Below are 18423 nucleotides of genomic sequence, written 5' to 3' on the forward strand. Positions count from 1 at the left end.
ACTTAAATTTTAAAATTAAAGCAATTAATAAATATAAAAGTACAAAAGTATATTGAAAATAAAATTGCTTTAAGTTATTTTACTAACTACCTAGAAAAATGAGTAAATCTTTTAAAAACATAAATAAATAATTGTACACTTATATATATTTAAATTAAAAATTCTTTTTAAGTGGCAAAATAAAATTAAAAGGCTATCCAAATATCACAACCAAAGAAAACATGATTATGTATGTTCAAAAAATAAATAAATAAAATCATAAGTAACTCAAACTTTAGAATAAAATGAGTAATTCATAAATAATTCAAAACTTAAAAGTAAACCAAGGAATAAATATAAAAAAAAAATTGTGATTTTTTCGGTAAAGATAAATAATCATATACTTTGATTTTCTTAGTAGATAGATGTAACAACATGTCAATGAAATCGAATGCCGTTGTGTTGAGCAAGCAGGACATTAATCGATTGATACAGCACACCTTAAAAAATACTGTTGCTGGTGATAATCTATCACGTGTCTGTAACAAAAAATGAAGTTAGGTGTCTTGTCTGATCGAATTGAATGCAGCAACCTTATCCTTTTTATGATATAAGCTCGTCTTTGTGTACATATAATAAATATTTTTGTATTTTTAAAAATAATATAAATATTAATGAGATATATAAATTAATACATTATGTTTAGAAAAAAACATAAATTTTAAGAGGGTGGTTGGCTATATTTTAATTATAATAAGTTTATTAAGTATTTGGATAAAATAAAATTATTAAAATTTATAAAATATGAGTAATGAAAAATTTATAATTAATTGAAAGGTACTTGTTAAGACCTTAGAAAAAAGTTAGCAACTTCTTATTATTATTTTTTAAAAAAAAAATATACGCCTCTAATATCTTATTTTTAGAGTTTATAACCTATTTTTCTTAAAAAAATTATCAAATATTTTGTATTGTCTTATAAGATATTTTAGAAAGCTAATAAGCTCACCCAATAATTCTCTAAATAAATTAATATATATTTTTATTTATTGATCAAAAGAAAAATATATTCTTTTCGTTTGAGCCTAAAATTAATATATCTAGTTCGACAAAAAAGTATAAGGTTGAAATTAAATATCTACGGTGCAATATTTATGTTGTTATGTTATCATCACTTGCTATATATTTTATAATAATTTGAAGATATTTTTTTATTATTTTATTAGTAATATTAATTTTGTTTGGCCCATCACATCTCACAGCTGTTAATAATTGACTTCTCCTATAGATCGTTGTCGTTGTCTTTGCACGTGTTGATATTGTTTGGAAATATGGTCCATCATCATCAGTCACGCATCGTGTGGCTATAAACCCAACCTGGTAAAGTTTGCTGTCATTTTGTCCATGCACTTTCTTGGTGGCGTAATTGCAATTTCTCCGAATTTGACATCGCTATGATTAAATTTAAAGGACATCCAATTTTGGTAAGTGCTTGGATTTTGGAAAACGACCGATCCGTAGATTTATTAGGAGGTCCTCAATTAAATGTATTTCATTTTGGATGTTTAAATTAGTTTGAATGCCAAATGAGTGGAATGCTAAGAATTTTTTCCCCGAAAATGGCATATTTTTGCCGCAAACGGCTGTGGAATATTTATATATGTTATAAATTCTTTAAAAATATAATTAAAATTTAAAAAAAAAATATGAAAACAAGAAAATGTGTTGATAGACATTTTAGGACCACAGTGCAACTGCAGGCTAAGTGGTAACCAAAACATTGGTCCAAATATGAAGCATCTTCCAACGTCCCATGAAAAGCCATTGGGGTAAAAACATTAGAGACCCCAAGGAATTTCCTTTTCAGCATATAGTAGATATTCCAAATGACAAACAGATCAAGTGTTAATTACCTCTACATCCCTTCACACTGCTTTAATTATAATTATATTTATGTCGTTCGATTTATGCTTTATTTATACAAACAATTTATGTTTTTTGCGTTATTATAGAAATTAACCCTTATAATGATATTAACATTTTTAGAAATGTATGTTTAATTTTTCAAAGAATACGATGATTTGTGTAAAATAACGTTTGAAGAACAAAATTGGGAAGATGAAAAATGCCCAATATCCACATGTCTCATTTATTGTAATCAGACCTCAAATGAGACCATAACAAGAACCCCAAATTTGGGTATTATGCCGAGTCACCACACAATAGTCACGGATTGCTCCAACAACTGGTACATAGACTATTGCTTGGGACTAGTCTGGATATCCAACCCAATACATTGTACTAAATATCTTTTTTTTTTAAGTGAAAGTGATAAATTATTTTTTAATAATTTAATTATAATTTATTAATAATTAAAATTTATATCGAACAATTATAACAATCATATACTAATTGATATGATATAACTATCAAACATGGCCTAGATGTTGACAATGAAAAAAAAAACATCGCTATGATTTTCTCGATTTCCATTTTTCTGCAAATTCAGACATATATAATCAATTCCCAAGAACTCAGCCACTTTTGTTATGACATTAGAACATATACTATACTTTTTTATGATTAATTATCATGAGTAAAAAAATTATAGTAAATATTAGTTAATTATTATTGTGTAACAAATATTAGCCATTTTTACGGGCCAAGCTAAAATATTAGTTTCATCCTATTTGGTCCTAATTATGTCTGCTTTGTGTTTTTTCTTTTTCATTTTTGCTATTCTTTTTCTCCATTTTCTTTATTTCCTTCTCCATCTCCATTTTTTCCCCTCCAAATTTATTTATTTCTTTTTGTACCTTCTGTTATTTATTTTTTTAGAACCTGAACATATGGGCTAATAGACATTTGAGGGCTACTCCGTCTCTGTTGTATTAACTTCAAACCATGTGGGTCAACAGAGTATGGCCCAACATGAATCGGCCCAATTTCCAACAAAATGCCTAAATTCTTAAGGCCAAGGCCCATTATTGTTTATTTCAACTTTATTTTCAGCCCACACATTTTAGTCATTCTCCTTGGGAAAACCCATTACAAAAAAGTAACAAATGGAATTGGAATCTGCAACTCGAATTAGTTCTTGCATTTGAAATTGTTATAAATTCTTTTGATTTATCCATATTTAAAATTTTGTAGTTCGAATCCGATAAATATAAAAGAACAATTTATTGCCATACATTGGTTTAAGTTAGAACATGGAATAAAATTTATTTGGGATATTAACCGAAGCTTTAATATATTAATAGGGTAAATATCATAATGGTTCTCTTGAAATATATTATAGTTACAAATACTCTATAATTATTTGAAAAATTACGAATAGCTCATAATATCAATGCTCATTTAATAAAATTTTTTGGTAACAGTCCATTACAAGAAATATTTATTAAAGGACCATTATTTGTAGTTTTTCCAAGGAAGAAAACATATTGATATTGTAGCAAGTTTAGAAAATTCCTTTGTAATTTAGGCATATATGATACAATAAAGGCCCATCTTGAGAAAAGCTGAATTTTTAAGAAATTTTGATTTATGTCATATACTGATCTCTTTAGGATCTCTCCTCACACGTTTGTAGTTATAGAAGACTCCGTTAAATTCCGCGAAACAGAGAGAGAACGGGGAAAAGGCATGTAAACAACAAAATTAGCACTCTCTGTGTCTCTCTGGGAAGCTCTAGAATCTGCGAGTCAGCAGTCAGCACCTCTGTATATTGTTCTTTCCACTCCCTTCTCTTCACTTCGCTACAACTTCAAACACCTCTCCTTCCTCATTTGAGTATTCCCAAGAAGGTGACTTCTTTAATCTTCATGTCATCCTCCTTCCCTTGTATGCATGCCACTTTATCTGCTTTCTTGATTGTTATTTTTGCTCTTTTGGATTTTACAGTTATTTAACTGCCCATTTCATTTTAGCACTCTTTTTTTTTTTGTTTTCCATTTTGTGTAATCATTTTCTTTTGGAGGTTTGTTTATTTTATACTAGGTTGTGATGTTGATGTTTTGAGTATTTTTCTTCTGCATTTTCATGTTGCGTGCTAATGGGTTTCTTGTTTGTATGTGGATTGCTTTGTGTTCTTGTTATAATCTGTCCATCGTTCCTTGAGGAAATAAGAGCTGGGGATTAGTTAATTAACTGAATAAGTATCTTTTCTTGTTATTATTTTGGTTGGAGATCACTTCCCCTTTGAGCAATTAATATTTGACCTGTCATTGAATGTGTAAGAAGTGTTTGGTCTGAATCTTCTGTTGGTATCATGGGATTTTATTTTGTTGAGAGTTTTACGGGTAATTTGACAACTTCAAATGTGTTTGCTGTTTGAGTCGTTCCTAATAGATGAATGGTGTGTGTATGTGTTTGTCAAAAGACCTGTGTGGTCTCATATTGCCTGCATTTCGGAACCAACTCGTTGAAGGAGTTCGTCATATGCTCTAGGAATTATAACTCTGTTCCATTGTAGTCTTTTTCTTTTCAAGAGTACTTACAAAGTCCTATCTGGGAAATGTAAAAAGTTTTGGTAAATTATAATGTTTTATGTAAGGTCTGAAGAGCCAAAATCAAAGTGATCCTGAGAGAAAGAAGTAATTTGCTAATTTCTTATTGTTCTGAACTACTAGTCCTACACGACAGATTTTCGAGTGTTTCCTGGTTTGTTTCATAAGCTAAATCATTTTGCTGAAATGTCGTTTCCTAGGTCTCTTTGAGTTTTAGGAATGGCTGAACCAGCATACCTTGTGGCATCTGACAGCGAAACAACTGGAGAGGAAAAGTCTTCGTCTCCTTTTCCAGATATTGCTATCGGAATCGACATTGGCACTTCTCAATGCAGTGTTGCAGTTTGGAGTGGCTCTCAGGTGGAACTTGTGAGGAACACCCGAAACCAGAAGTTGATGCGGTCATATGTTACCTTCAAAGACGAGATTCCTGCAGGAGGTGTAAGCAATCAACTGGCTCACGAGTATGAGATGCTGTCCGGTGCTGCGATCTTTAATATGAAGCGTCTCATTGGTAGAGTTGATACAGACCCTGTTGTTCATGCAAGCAAAAGCCTCCCGTTTCTAGTCCAGACCTTAAACATTGGTGTCAGGCCATTTATTGCTGCACTGGTGAAGAACATGTGGAGGTCAACTACTCCCGAAGAAGTTCTTGCAATATTTCTGGTAGAACTAAGAGCAATGGCTGAAGTTCAGCTGAAGCGTCCTGTGCGTAATGTTGTCTTGACCATTCCAGTATCATTTAGTCGATTCCAAATAACTCGAATTGAAAGAGCGTGTGCCATGGCTGGTCTTCAAGTTCTGAGGTTGATGCCTGAACCAACTGCAGTTGCCCTGTTATACGCACAGCAACAGCAGCAGAGTGTACATGAGAATATGGGCAGTGGAAGCGAAAAAATTGCACTTATATTCAACATGGGAGCTGGATTTTGTGATGTTGCTGTAACTGCCACTGCCGGAGGAGTTTCACAGATAAAAGCCTTGGCAGGGACTGCTCTAGGGGGTGAAGACATACTTCTAAACATGATGCGCCACCTCTTACCTGATATGGATACCCACTTCTCGACCCGTGGAATTGATGAGATAAGGAGAATGGGGTTGCTTCGAGTTGCCACACAAGATGCTATCCACAAACTCTCCTCACAGTCCAGCGTTCAAATTGATGTTGACTTGGGAAATGGAAGAAAAATTTCCAAGGCTCTTGGTAGGGAAGAATTTGAGGATGTGAACTGGGAAATTTTTGAAAAATGTGAGAGTCTAATCAAACAGTGCTTGCATGATGCAAAGGTAGAAGTGGAGGATATAAGTGATGTAATTCTCGTTGGTGGTTGCTCAAATATTCCAAAGCTGAGAAACATCATTACCGGTGTTTGTAAAAGAGAGATCTACAATGGTATCAACCCATTGGAGGCTGCAGTGCGAGGGGCAGCACTAGAAGGAGCAGTGGCTTCTGGAGTTAACGATCCATTTGGGAGTTTAGACCTTCTAACCATTCAAGCAACCCCCCTGAGCATTGGGGTAAGAGCAGATGGAAACAGCTTTGTACCTATTATACATCAAAATACCACAATGCCTGTCAGAAGAGACGTGATCTTCACGACTGTGCATGATAACCAAGCTGAAGCTCTAATTATTGTCTACGAGGGTGACGAGAAAGCAATGGAAAAGAACCATCTCTTAGGCTATTTCAAGATCACTGGGATACCCCCAGCTCTAAAAGGTGTTCCAGAAATTAATGTGTGCATGGACATTGATGCATCAAATGTTCTAAGAGTTTTTGCAGGGGTCGTGATGCCCGGTGTCCAAAATCCTGCTGGTCCCGTCATGGAAGTTAGGATGCCAACCGTCGATGATGGGCATGGTTGGTGTGCTGAAGCTCTTAACAGAACTTACGGGTCTACTCTGGATTTGGTGACAGTGCAAAAGAAAGGAGCACATTGAGATACATAGGAAATGTGTCGTATCAATACTCGGATGTTGTTCTATCAGTCAATAATTTTAATCCCAGTTGAAAACAATATGCCGTCTTGTACATTCTCAAGTTTGTATACTCTTGTGACAGAACAATCTTGTGTCAGCCTTTCTAGAACATGTGGTTCTTTGGAGGTAATGGTTGTCCTACTTTCTCAGTAAAGTTCCTTCGACTGTGGTGTTCTGCTTTTCAAAGTCTGGCTTGTTTCTGTGAATCTTGTTTCAATTGTGTGTTTTACATTGAGATAGTAATCAGAGTTTATTCAAATTGCTTACATAAAGACTGTTGCTCAAATTGGAGATGGATTTGCATTTTCTTGCAAAGGTCAAGTATAAGAGTGTTAAGGTAATTTGTTTAGCTTAAAGTTAGACAAGTTAATCTGAGAGAGGTCAAGCGCTGCTGCTAAAGTTGCCATCAACTTATTTTGATTGAGACATTACAGTTTGCAGTAAACAACATGATCGAGTGGCTCTTGTCGCTGTCGTCCGCATGCAGGATAGCTTGCTCTTGCCCCACTTCTTTGTTGTAGACTTCAGAGAAGAGATGTTAGGCTTAATTCTTGAACGGCACACAACTCTAAATTATTCATTGGTAGGGCACAGAAGAAGTAAGATAGACTCAAGATGAATTTATCAAGAACATAGTCGAATTTAATTGACAATGTAGAACTCGTTATTTTATCTGAGTGCATTATGAATTTACAGTCGTCTAGAGAAATCAAAATTAAGAAGTATTTCTTTAATTTTTCTAGAAAAGAATGTTTTTTAAGCAGTTAGGTTCTTGAATTTAGATGGTCCAGGTGGATTTAATTCGATCCGACTTCTTAAATATTGAAAAAAAAATAAAAGGAAATCTAACTAATTGATTGATTTAAAGAATTAACTGAAAATCTCCCAACACTTCCCCTGATTCTATGGTGGAATACTTCAATTATACATTAGAAGAAGAAGAAACATCTCATCTAAATCAAAGCTTTTTCAAAAGAATATCAGAGTAATTTACCGAAAAAAGAATATCAGAGTAAAAAGATAGTGTTAGAGCTAATATTATTCATTCTTCCAAGCATACAAAATCAAAGAAAATCCAAGACCTGGCAATTCAGCCTCCCTGAAACTCCCTGGGCAGCTCCAAGAAGAGGCAGGTGAACTGTTCCAACACTTGTCTGCTGAAAAACTAGTCTGAAACATGAATACTGCACTCCCTAAGCTTGGACCAAACAACCAGTTATGCACATCCCAGAACACTTCCACCGGCAGCCCATCGACCAAGATTGTGTAATTCCCCCGGAACTTCCACTGGAGATGATTAATCCGCATAACGGTTTTTGCATCGACACGAACCATGAGGCATGGATCATCGTTGCTATTTGCATCGCATTCGATTCTCAGGTCATGAATCTGCCCATTATCGCAGAATTGTGCCTTAGTACCATATACCCTCTTTCCAGAAATGTGTTCCCTCTTGGAAATCAAGACTGCACTGCAAATTGAAGCAACTGCTCCAGTTTTCTTGAGTGCTTCTTTCCTCAGATCCCCAACTAGCAGAAACATCTCCCCTTTAAAGACAACTGCTACGTAATAGCCCCCCAAAGGCTCCGGCCCGGATCCGAATTTCGCCACAGAGAGATCCCAAAACACTTCAATTTTACTTGAATTCACCAGTAAAGGCCTGGACCCTTTTCTCTTTGAAAACAAAGAAGACTTCACATCCACTTTACAGATGCACTGATGAGATGCATCGTCTATTTCAACACTAAGGCATTGGCCCATCAAATTCTTGCTCCACACAATGCTGATCAAGCAAGATTTACCAAGCAATTTACATTTGTACAAGCAGGTAACAGAATTCTGGGAGGGTTTACTCACACCTAAGCTTGAACAAGAAGCATCAGCAACCTGAACTCCATTCTCACCAAAACAAGAAGGAAAATCCCTCATTTTTCACTACATTCAAGAAAACCACTGGATCTTTCTTCACTAGCACCCTTTCGTGGGCTCTATTTGCAGTAAAAATCGGATCTTTAAGCACCCTTTTCAACTGTAAGTAAACACAGTAAAAGAAACTGAAAAGAGCCTGCGAAAATCATACCACAAATTGAATTTCTTGAGGTGAATTCAAGAACCCTTTTCCACACCTGCTCAGACTATCACTTCAGCTCTATCCGGAACTTCATTTCTTGGTAACCTGTGAAGAGGTTGTCCAAGTGATTTAACATGTTTTGGAGCTGAGAGAGGAGAAGTTATTGAGTTTTTAAAGTACCAGGAATCAACTATTTTAAGGAAAGGACAAGTGAAGTTGTAGATTAGGGGGCAAATTTTGCGGGGTGTAGGAAAGCAGGGGGGGGGGGGGGTAGAAGAATCACTGTCAGTGATTTTTCTTGTTCTTTTTCTAACAGAAGACCATACCCAAAGGTTTGAATTTTCGCTATCAACTTTGCTTGTAGAACACAGGAAAATACTGGTCACATGCTAAAGTACTGTAATAACTGCCTACATTGGAATGCGAAGCCACAAAAAGAAAATCGAAAAATGACTGAAAAAATCACCAAATTCTTCACTCTCGAATCCCTTAATCTTTACTTCTCAAAACCTCTTAATTCCAACATTTCTTTATCATAAAGAGAAGAGGAAAATGCTGATTTTCACCATTTCTTGTGCTTGAAATCTCACCAAAGATGCAACAAATGCAGGGTGATTGATGGGATTCCCAAGAACTTATGATGGGCTGAAAGAGACAAAGTTTGGAGCATAATTTAAAGGGAAAATGTTATTTGTGTGTGTTGTGTGATGCGTGTGAGCAACACAAAGCAAATGCGTGCAGGAAACAGAATTATGTGCTAATATTTTTGCCCATGACAACTTTTGGTGAAAAGTAGCATCCAAGGAAAAAGGTTTTCATTTTGTGGAACTCATAAATACAAACAAACATCTACTGCTCTTGAGCACTTCCCATTAAAATGAAAAAAAGGAAGAGGAGAAGTAGGATTTTTTGCAGAAAATTTCATACTTGAAACTAAATTATGATTATAAGACAAAAATGCAACAACTTTTAATTATAAAATCAAATGTGATAAATTTGTAAACTATTAAACTAAAAATCCATCACATCCTATTGTATTTCCCGAAATTAAGTAGAATATCCTAAAAGCAATTACAAGTACCTTCCTATTTACTTTCACCTTTTGAATTTTTGGAAATTCAAAAGCAAAAACCTTCAATTTACAATACATCAAAATAACTTATTTTTGGTCAAGAATTAAAAAATTACATAATTTCATTATTTGTGAACACTCCTGGAAATTATCTGCTTATATAATCCAATAACCTTAGATGGACTGAATATGTACTGCATTTAATTAAAGAAAAAAACTAACATTTCACTATTTGTGATGATGGGACAGGTTAGGCAACATTTATAGCAAATTAAAGCAGAATATTTTCAAAGGTCAAAAAGTGTATTACATATGAGACAAAAGATGCAGAGAGGACGGATTTATCTCCTGGATTATTAAACCAACCCCACTCACATTATCATATAATATTTTTGGATAAAAAAAAGTATACATGAAATGAAAGCTGTAAGTAGCTTTACAGCCCTTTTTCCCCTGTGCTCTTTAATCCTTTCGCCCAACTGCATAAGTACTCCTCAATCTCATTGTCTTCTCTTTTCATGCCATCCCCACTACCAATTAAGAGAACATATGCATTGTCCCACTTTTCTTGTAAAGCAAAATTAGCCATTAGATGTTGATCCTTCTGTGTGCTTTTGTCAACAATCAATTACACGTATTTTCTTTATGTCCTTAAGAAATACATATTTATATATGCTTAATTAGTTATTATTATAACTTGCCCATGTTTCGTAAAATTTACACCTTACATTTAGTCTCCCATGTCTGAATTAGCACAACTCACGACTCGTGCCCTTACAAAACCAACATGCCCGTTTTCGGGCTAATGATGTTTCGGCGTTGTTTATGTGAATGAGATCATATGTCTTTTTCAAATTTCTCAATTGGGAGGCTAATGGTGCTGTCGTCATCCCACACCAATTGCAGATGAGTAGTTTTAGTAACTTATAAGACAGTAAATTATTTTTGATTTAACTTGGTGAGGAGTAAGTGTTACTGGGCCAGTAGGAAATTATCAGTCCAAATAGAGGATAAAATAGAAAATATAAATGATGTTCGGTTGGGCCCAAAGCAAGTCCAACTATTATATTATTTTGGGCCACAACCTTCTTTCTCTAAGTCGGGCTGCTCTTATCATATAATGGTTTGAAACCTTAGTGGGCCACAAGAAGTAAATCTTAATTGAATGGGATAAGATACCACTAATGGGGATATTCAAAATTAAGATCGCCCATTTACATACCCAAGATATATTTTTTTGGCATAGGCCCAATAAGCCCAATAATGTGAATACATTTACAGACAATATATGAGACAACTATTATTTCTCTTTTGAGAAAACTAAGAAAAAGAAGAATCGGATGACAAAAACTGAGGTGAGTATTATTGATGAAGTTGGGAAAAAACATGCATATTCCTAAAAATGGAAAAATAATAATTTTAGTTCTATATTTTACGGAATTTTTAAAATAATTTTGAATAAAAAAAACTCGATTTGTCAAAAAATAAAAGGACACGTGCAATGCCATATTTGTTAGCTTGGTTGCTCACATAATTGATGGACATACATATTGCACGTGCCTTTATCGTCTATTTCTTGACAAAAACATAGGCATAAAATGTATTGATTTTTTTTAAATTTAAAATTATTTTAAAAATTTTGTAAAATATAAAATTAAAAGTGTTGAATTTTTTATACTATATAACAAAAAATGTGAGTTTGGGACCTAAAACTACAAATAGGTAGTAGTTTGTGACAAGACAATTCCACCCACCAAATCAATTACAATATAAAAACACAAGGAAAAAATGGGTTCCACCAGACATGAATTGTCATGAATAACAGCCATACCTTGGATTTTCAAATTCCAGAGATCGCAGTAGCAATTATGTGAACAAGAGTTAAAGAAACCAAACAACCCCATGTGACAATGTTTTAACTGGCTATCACACTATATCTATCTATCTATATGAGAGTGAGAGTGAGAGTGAGAGTGAGAGTGAGAGAGAGAGAGAGAGACAGCCTAGTAAGTCTCATCTCCAAACTCATGTCAAAATTTTAAACTTGTTAGTGGGATTCCTCAATTAATCAAAGTTAAGATTAGAGAAAACAGACACACACACACACACACACTATATACATATATATAAGTGATGTCATTTCAACTTGTTTCTGCTTTTCAAAATCTTCAAGGAATACAACTTTTGGATTGTGTTATTAGTTATGTTGAACTAATATATGTATATATATTACAGCACATCCTGCATAATTATGCACACACAAAACAATTATTTTACTGTTACATGCACTATAAAAACTTAAGTTTTAATCACAATTAATTAACATCAGTTTATGTATGACTAAAATATTTGTCGTAGGTTTTTGCTATAGCTAGTGATGCTAGAAAAGAAAAAAAGAAGAAAGAAACTACTAGTGCCTATATTTTAATGGTTATTGACTAAAAATTGTGATAAATGAACATTATTAACTATGGTCGATTAAAATCAATACAAAAACTTACTTTATTTACCACAGCAAAACAAAAGTATTCTTAATTTGTGGCACTTAGCAATGGCAAAAACATTTGATCATGATAAATATTTTAACCACACCCTCGCAAAATTAGTACTAAATGCAATCATGGTCAATAACTATTTACTATAACTATTTCAAATGTCATATTTCTTTTAGTGGATTTTTTGGTATCATTGCCAGAAATAACGTGTTAATAACCATTGTGCAGTAGTGATAAATATGTATTGATCGTAATTTTTAACTTTTAACTATGATAATTAACTATAACAATCATATTGACCATACCTAAGAAAAGTTTGGCATATATATACTTGTATTTTCCGTTCTTAAGTTGGCATTTTCTTTATCTCTCAAAAGGTTATAATTTCAGAATATATCATTTAAAAACAACATTGCGTGTATAAATAATGGATGAATGACCAATTCTCGTAAGTTATATGCATAGGATTATTTTTTCCCATAATAATTAAAGAATTTGAGCAACATGGCATTAACGTAATCTTGTGCATGCATTCATGATCTGCTGTAGCTGCAGTTTTTCACGAGTGTCCGGAACACAAATCTGCAAATATACAGTAGAACAAGCATCTCCATTATTCTTAATTCCATGTCTCTCTCATCGATCAAGAATATATAATATACTGATAAGGCAGGAGGCAGGCTCTGCCATGGGAAAAACAACCTATAAAACTCCAAAGGTCAAACAGTTCTTCTGGGGTCCTTTTGCTGCTGTCCGTTTCCTACAACCAATCAAACTTAGAAACAATACAAAATTTCATCTACCATCACTTTGACATTTCTCCAGTGACCCTAAGCTACTTCCTCTGATCACCTCTAGAAGTAAGTGAAAGAGACTTTTTATTACATAGAATTTGAGTGAGAGAGAGACCAAACCCTAACCTCCAAACAAAGGAAAAAACACAAAGCTCTAGCTAGTACCAAAAAGGAGTTTTGTCCGTATCAAATTCCATCACAGACTAAAATACAAACCTAAATCTCACAGCAGTGAATCAAACAAGTGGGTCATTAACAAAACTTTGGAAAACACAGCTTTAACCAAAGAACCTTGATTGATTAACGACAACTTAATACACGACAAATTGTAGTTCGTTCCTGTTCTAATATAATTAACATGCCCTCTTTCTAAAATCGCTCAATAGCAACGAAAAAAATTAATATCTAGTTAATCAACAAGTAAATTTCGTTTTTAATCTACTAAATAAATTTATTTGTTAATAAATTATTCAAAATATATATATTAAATAACGTATAATAACAAAAAAAGTTCAACCTTGATTTCAATATTAAATTTTTTAGTAGCTACTGAGCAATTTTTTTTTTTTTTTTTTGCAGTGGCCTGTATTTGTGTGTGTATTCACATTCTTGTGTGTGAAAATTTCGATTCCCTATACGGTACTTTACACGGTTGTGCTATCGTATATTGACTTTTATCGCGTACAAACAGCAAAAAGACACGTATATTATTCCTCCCCATCTCTCTGCTATTTTGCAATTAAATAATTAAGCCACCATATCAGTACAAAAACAAGCTTACAAGAAGTAGAGTTTTCAAACTTCGGTCTAATTTTTCTCAATTTTCTAGTTTTTGACATTACAAAGTCCAAGTGAAGAGTACTTTTATAAAATAAATCAAATTAAGTTCAACACACGTAGGGAATGTTAAAAATATAATATTCTAATTTATTATTAACATCACAAAGTCCAACCAAAAGGGTACTGGTCAAATAAAAAATAAACATATAAAACTAAAAGTAGAAATATTAATTAGTGCTGAATTAGAAGAAATTAAGTAGCTAGCCAGCTCTTGCTCGGAGATTTCGTTGCCGCATTGAAGATTTCCGATGTTGTGTTCACCGTCTCGACCACGATGTCTTACTTCCATGCTGTTCTTTTTTTTTGCATAAACCAAAGTGTAGACCACTTAGCACTAAATGCGACATATATATATTGCACGATGTTTCACATCCCACTTAGCACGCAGTCTATTTCTTTACACAATCTTGGAGACAAAATTAGTGTACTATGCAATAAATTCCCCTTTGACGTTGAGATTAAGAAACAATTACGAATACATTATTAGTGATGTGAGCCTTTGGTTAATGGGAATAGTATGTACTCGATCGGCTTCCTTTCTTCATTGATCAAAATCGTTGGGAGATCGACATGTGTCTGCGCCTAAGCTGCGGCGAGACAATCGAGATAAGGCCGCCGAGAGGAGGCCTCATCTTTGACCTATAGATCATCTCATCATAGGGTCGTCGATAGAACTTCAAAAATGGGACGAACGCTTCACGGGACTTCTCGACTCGACTCACTTGACAGGCGTGATCCCTTCGGAAGAAGAGGGCTGGCGACCGGAGGAATGATGGCTTCGGAGTTCTAGGATGGTGGACCATAGATGCATCCAACTTTTGGGTCTTTTGTGGCATTGGCGTTGATGGAAAGAACCCCTTTCTGACGACATCAATGTTGCCGCGCGGCGCTCTGGCCACCGGTGATGCAAAGGAGTAGGACCTAGCATTGAGGGGGGATATGGCAGGGCCTGAAAAGGCTTGTGAAGGGTTTGTGGGGCCCACTTTCGATGCTGATGTGTCTGTGAACGACAGATACCAAGGTTTCAAAGAATCAAAATGATGCGAGACGGTGAATGAAAATCTTGACGAAGAGCACGACCCAAGTTTGGTTGATGATGGCACGGACAAGGACGATGAATCAAAACGTAGCGATGCAGCCCGCGGATATAAGGTTAAATCATTGAACTCGAGTGATTCCTCATAATCAAGCGACGATACCACCATAGTCAAGGGTGAAAGTTCCACAAACGGCTTCATTCCCTACATTATAACGATCATAACTTGTTACAACTGACTAAATAATATGGGATTATATATTTAATTTAATGAAAGTACAAGAAATAAGGATGATGAAACAAACATATATATCGTGAGGTACCTTCCAAAGATAAGAAAAGAGAGAGGGAGGATCGATGACAAAAGCCTTGTGAAGCCGACCCGGATAATAATCAGCTATGATCTTCAGTGTAGCCAGCAACATGTTCATAAAAGCTGACGCTGACCTGAAAAAGCCTGCACAATTCATCACATTAGTCAACAAGAATTTAACAAACCCCCCAAAAAAAAATCCGAAATATATTTCTCAAAAAATGAGCACACACTTTTAAAAAAGTCAAGAAAATTCAAATCACTGTTGGGACCTCTGACAAATACTATGAACATCACTTTTGCAATAACATAATTCAAGTAAGGGAATGACCATATATAGCCCTACACACCCTAAACTTGACCGTGACACCACAAGGGCACTCCGGGCAATTTCTGAAAAAGTTTCAGACACCCACCCACCCATCTGCCTGCTTTCCGACATCTTTGTTGCTGATTATGTATTCTATCTTCTTGATTTACTTAATTTAATTGCTCATTAACTGAGTATTTAGGCGTGATTTGGGAAATTAAACAAGTCTATAGATTTTAACAAAAGGTATGGTTTGAAGGTATATTTTCGGACTGATTTAAAGAGGCTGTGGAATCCCAAGACAAGAATGTACATTAATTGCTGCTTCCCAACTGAGATAAAAGCTGTTTCCAGATTTTGTTTGACAGAGTACAATTTTTTATTTTTTCATCATAACACCTAAATATTTAATTTTTATAAACCATATATATATGAAAAAATATTGAATATTTGAAAAAGAATTAGAAAAACTTACTGGCATCAAAGAGGAGAACAAATTGCTCCACATTTTTGGCCATGGTCTGAATAGCCACTTCTAGTGTGAACACCAGCAACCTAGTAAACCTACAAAAAAAAAATCACCAATTAAGGAAAAAATAAGAATAATTTTCACTTTAGGTATGAAAAATAAAATAATTAAAAATCGTACGCACGATTCCACAAATAGATAAAACTAAATAGGGAAAATTTTGTTCTTACAGTTTCTGAGAATGGAATTTCTGGTAATCTTGCTTGATTCGGAATATCTGCAATATTTCAGCACCATAAATACATTATATATTTACTTATAAAAAAAACATGAAATGTTTTATATATAGTCTTGAAGTTATTTTTTTCATAAAATTCAATTAAAAGAAGTTATTACCATGACAGGTCTTAGTTCGTCGTCGTGACCAGCAACATAAGCAACTCCTTCAGCAAGCTCAGCGGAGAATTCATCAGCTATCAAATTGTCTGGAAATTCAAATATATATATATATATATATATATATTAATTAAATCGACATAAAAATCAGTGAGAAAAATCAATCTTTTGTTCTTTTTGAGATGATGCGACTTTAGTGCATGCTAACAAATTTAGTTTAGCACTTTTAACGGGTAGATAATATTTCAAAATACCAAAAAGCAAGATTCCCAGCTTAAACAAGAAAACAAAAAGAAAATGCGGAAAAAGTAGACACGGACAAACAAGGAAGGTGGTGGAAAATGTGAAACTGAGCTTTTTCCATTTGAATCTTAGTCATACAAAAAATATATAAATAAAAATGAATAAAATCGTAAATACAGTAAAAAAAAAAAAAAAAATACCAGTTCCTATTGAGTCTCTCCAAGCAAGACAATTTCTCAGCTGTTTGGCTGCTTTCTTGGCGCTGTCTCCTTTGGCTTTCAGAAACCTCTCCACACAAGCACTGTTGCAATACTTCTCCTGCAACATGCACTTGATTAGACACAATTATTCAGCTAAATGTTTCCACTTTCACGCATACATACGTGTTGGTGTGTGTGTGTGTGTGTTTGTGTTTTGCCACCACCCCACATACTCAGTCTTACTACATGTATATAGTTCATCATGTATACATACATAGCAACCACATGAGAGGAGAGAATGAGAAAGTTGAGGTGATGAGAGTGGGATATTCATATATATATATATATATATATAACAAGATTTGAACTGTATGTAAATAGTTTAGAGAAGAGACAATGGAAGTGGGTGTGTAGAAATTAAAACCTGTTTAACAGTGAGGGGAGCTTGTTTCTTGAGAAGTTGAAGCACGGATTGAACTCTGTCTTTCTCTTTCTGGACTTGATGATCTTTCTTTCCCATTATGTGTGTTATAATCTCAAGAAGAACAGCAAAGAACACTGCTGTGTGTGTCTCAGATGAATCTCTCAAGAAAAAACAAAGATACCACTCTTCTTGTTCACGCAACCATTTCAAACTCCACACACTTTTGTGCCACCTACTGAGGTTTTCACTGTGTGTTCTGTGTGTGTGTGTGTGTGAGAGAGAGAGAGAGAGAGAGAGAGAAGGGTATATGATATGAGAGCGATATTGCGTGTCGATGTGTGTGTTGAAAAGAGCCCGTATTTATAGCCGTGACGGAAGACGTTAAGTGGAGAGAACAGTCCATTCGACGGCCCGAAAGCGAGGCCTAACGGAAAACGTCGGCCCAGTTCCATTATTGCTTTCCCCTTTTGCCCCTACTCAGGATAATTATTCTCATTCTGTTCCCGTTTCAATTTAAATTATGTTTGGTTATGGCAAAACTAAGATGTAAAAAGGTGGGGGATGCTTTTCATTTTACTTTCTCTTTGTTGAATTCAATTACTTCTGGTTTCCTCTATTCCAGTAATTTAATAAGAATTTAGCTCTTAATACAATAATAATTTTGGAAAAATAATAATATTTCAATCTGTAATATCATATTATTATTTGAAGTTAATGAATCTGAACTACTTTCAAATCCAACAATTTGGATCTTGAATACGTTGAGCTAATTCAGGGACCAATTACAAAAATACTCCAAACAAATAGTTGATAAAATATTACATGCACTATAAAAAAATGAATTATTCTCTATATTGTATATGATCGCAATTTCAAAAAATAATTTTAATTGTGATTATAACTTATTTTTATTTACAAAAATAACGATTGATAGTCGTTGCTCAGCAGTGTTCAAATTTGTGTACCAAATTAAATTGTGTCCATATATGCAGAGAACATGTGGAGTATACGTAATATTTGCAATTAAATGAGAAGGAATAATATTTGCAGTTGATATAACTATGATTTAATGCAATGAATGATGGTGGCATATAAATTATTGTCGTTTTTTGGCTAAGGGGCTGATCCTGAAAGTTAATCATGTGTCCGAACAACACTATCCAGTAGTGACATGGAATTTGTACATAATTTTGCTATAGTGTGATAAAATTGTCAATAGGAGGAGAGAATCATCACTCCTTTTGGGAGAAATTGCATTCTATCAATAACTTAGATTTTGTATTATATATT

At 34.2% G+C, this 18423-nt stretch overlaps 3 protein-coding genes across 3 annotated transcripts; 1 reads left to right on the top strand and 2 right to left on the bottom strand.

Annotated features, from left to right (window-relative positions):
- Window positions 1-3562: 3562 nt before the first annotated feature.
- HSP70T-2 (heat-shock protein 70T-2) lies at window positions 3563-6656 on the top strand. The gene is made up of 2 exons (XM_011092415.3): window positions 3563-3788; window positions 4691-6656. Exon 2 carries the CDS (start codon window positions 4710-4712, stop codon window positions 6429-6431), a length of 1722 nt encoding a protein of 573 aa, XP_011090717.1. The 5' UTR covers window positions 3563-3788; window positions 4691-4709; the 3' UTR covers window positions 6432-6656.
- An 821-nt stretch (window positions 6657-7477) lies between these two features.
- LOC105171343 (uncharacterized) lies at window positions 7478-8676 on the bottom strand. Its single transcript, XM_020697260.2, has one exon. It carries the CDS (start codon window positions 8397-8399, stop codon window positions 7509-7511), a length of 891 nt encoding a protein of 296 aa, XP_020552919.2. The 5' UTR covers window positions 8400-8676; the 3' UTR covers window positions 7478-7508.
- A 5123-nt stretch (window positions 8677-13799) lies between these two features.
- LOC105171344 (Sec14p-like phosphatidylinositol transfer family protein) lies at window positions 13800-17460 on the bottom strand. Its single transcript, XM_011092418.3, has 7 exons — window positions 17134-17460; window positions 16710-16827; window positions 16267-16355; window positions 16101-16147; window positions 15877-15965; window positions 15102-15235; window positions 13800-14983 (listed from the first exon to the last, which is right to left on the bottom strand). The coding sequence occupies exons 1-7, from the start codon at window positions 17227-17229 to the stop codon at window positions 14291-14293; spliced, it is 1266 nt and encodes a 421-aa protein (XP_011090720.1). The 5' UTR covers window positions 17230-17460; the 3' UTR covers window positions 13800-14290.
- Between the last annotated feature and the right edge of the window lie 963 nt (window positions 17461-18423).

Source organism: Sesamum indicum, linkage group LG10 (assembly GCF_026168435.1).
Source record: "Sesamum indicum cultivar Baizhima isolate 11 linkage group LG10, ASM2616843v1, whole genome shotgun sequence".
NCBI lineage: Eukaryota > Viridiplantae > Streptophyta > Magnoliopsida > Lamiales > Pedaliaceae > Sesamum > Sesamum indicum.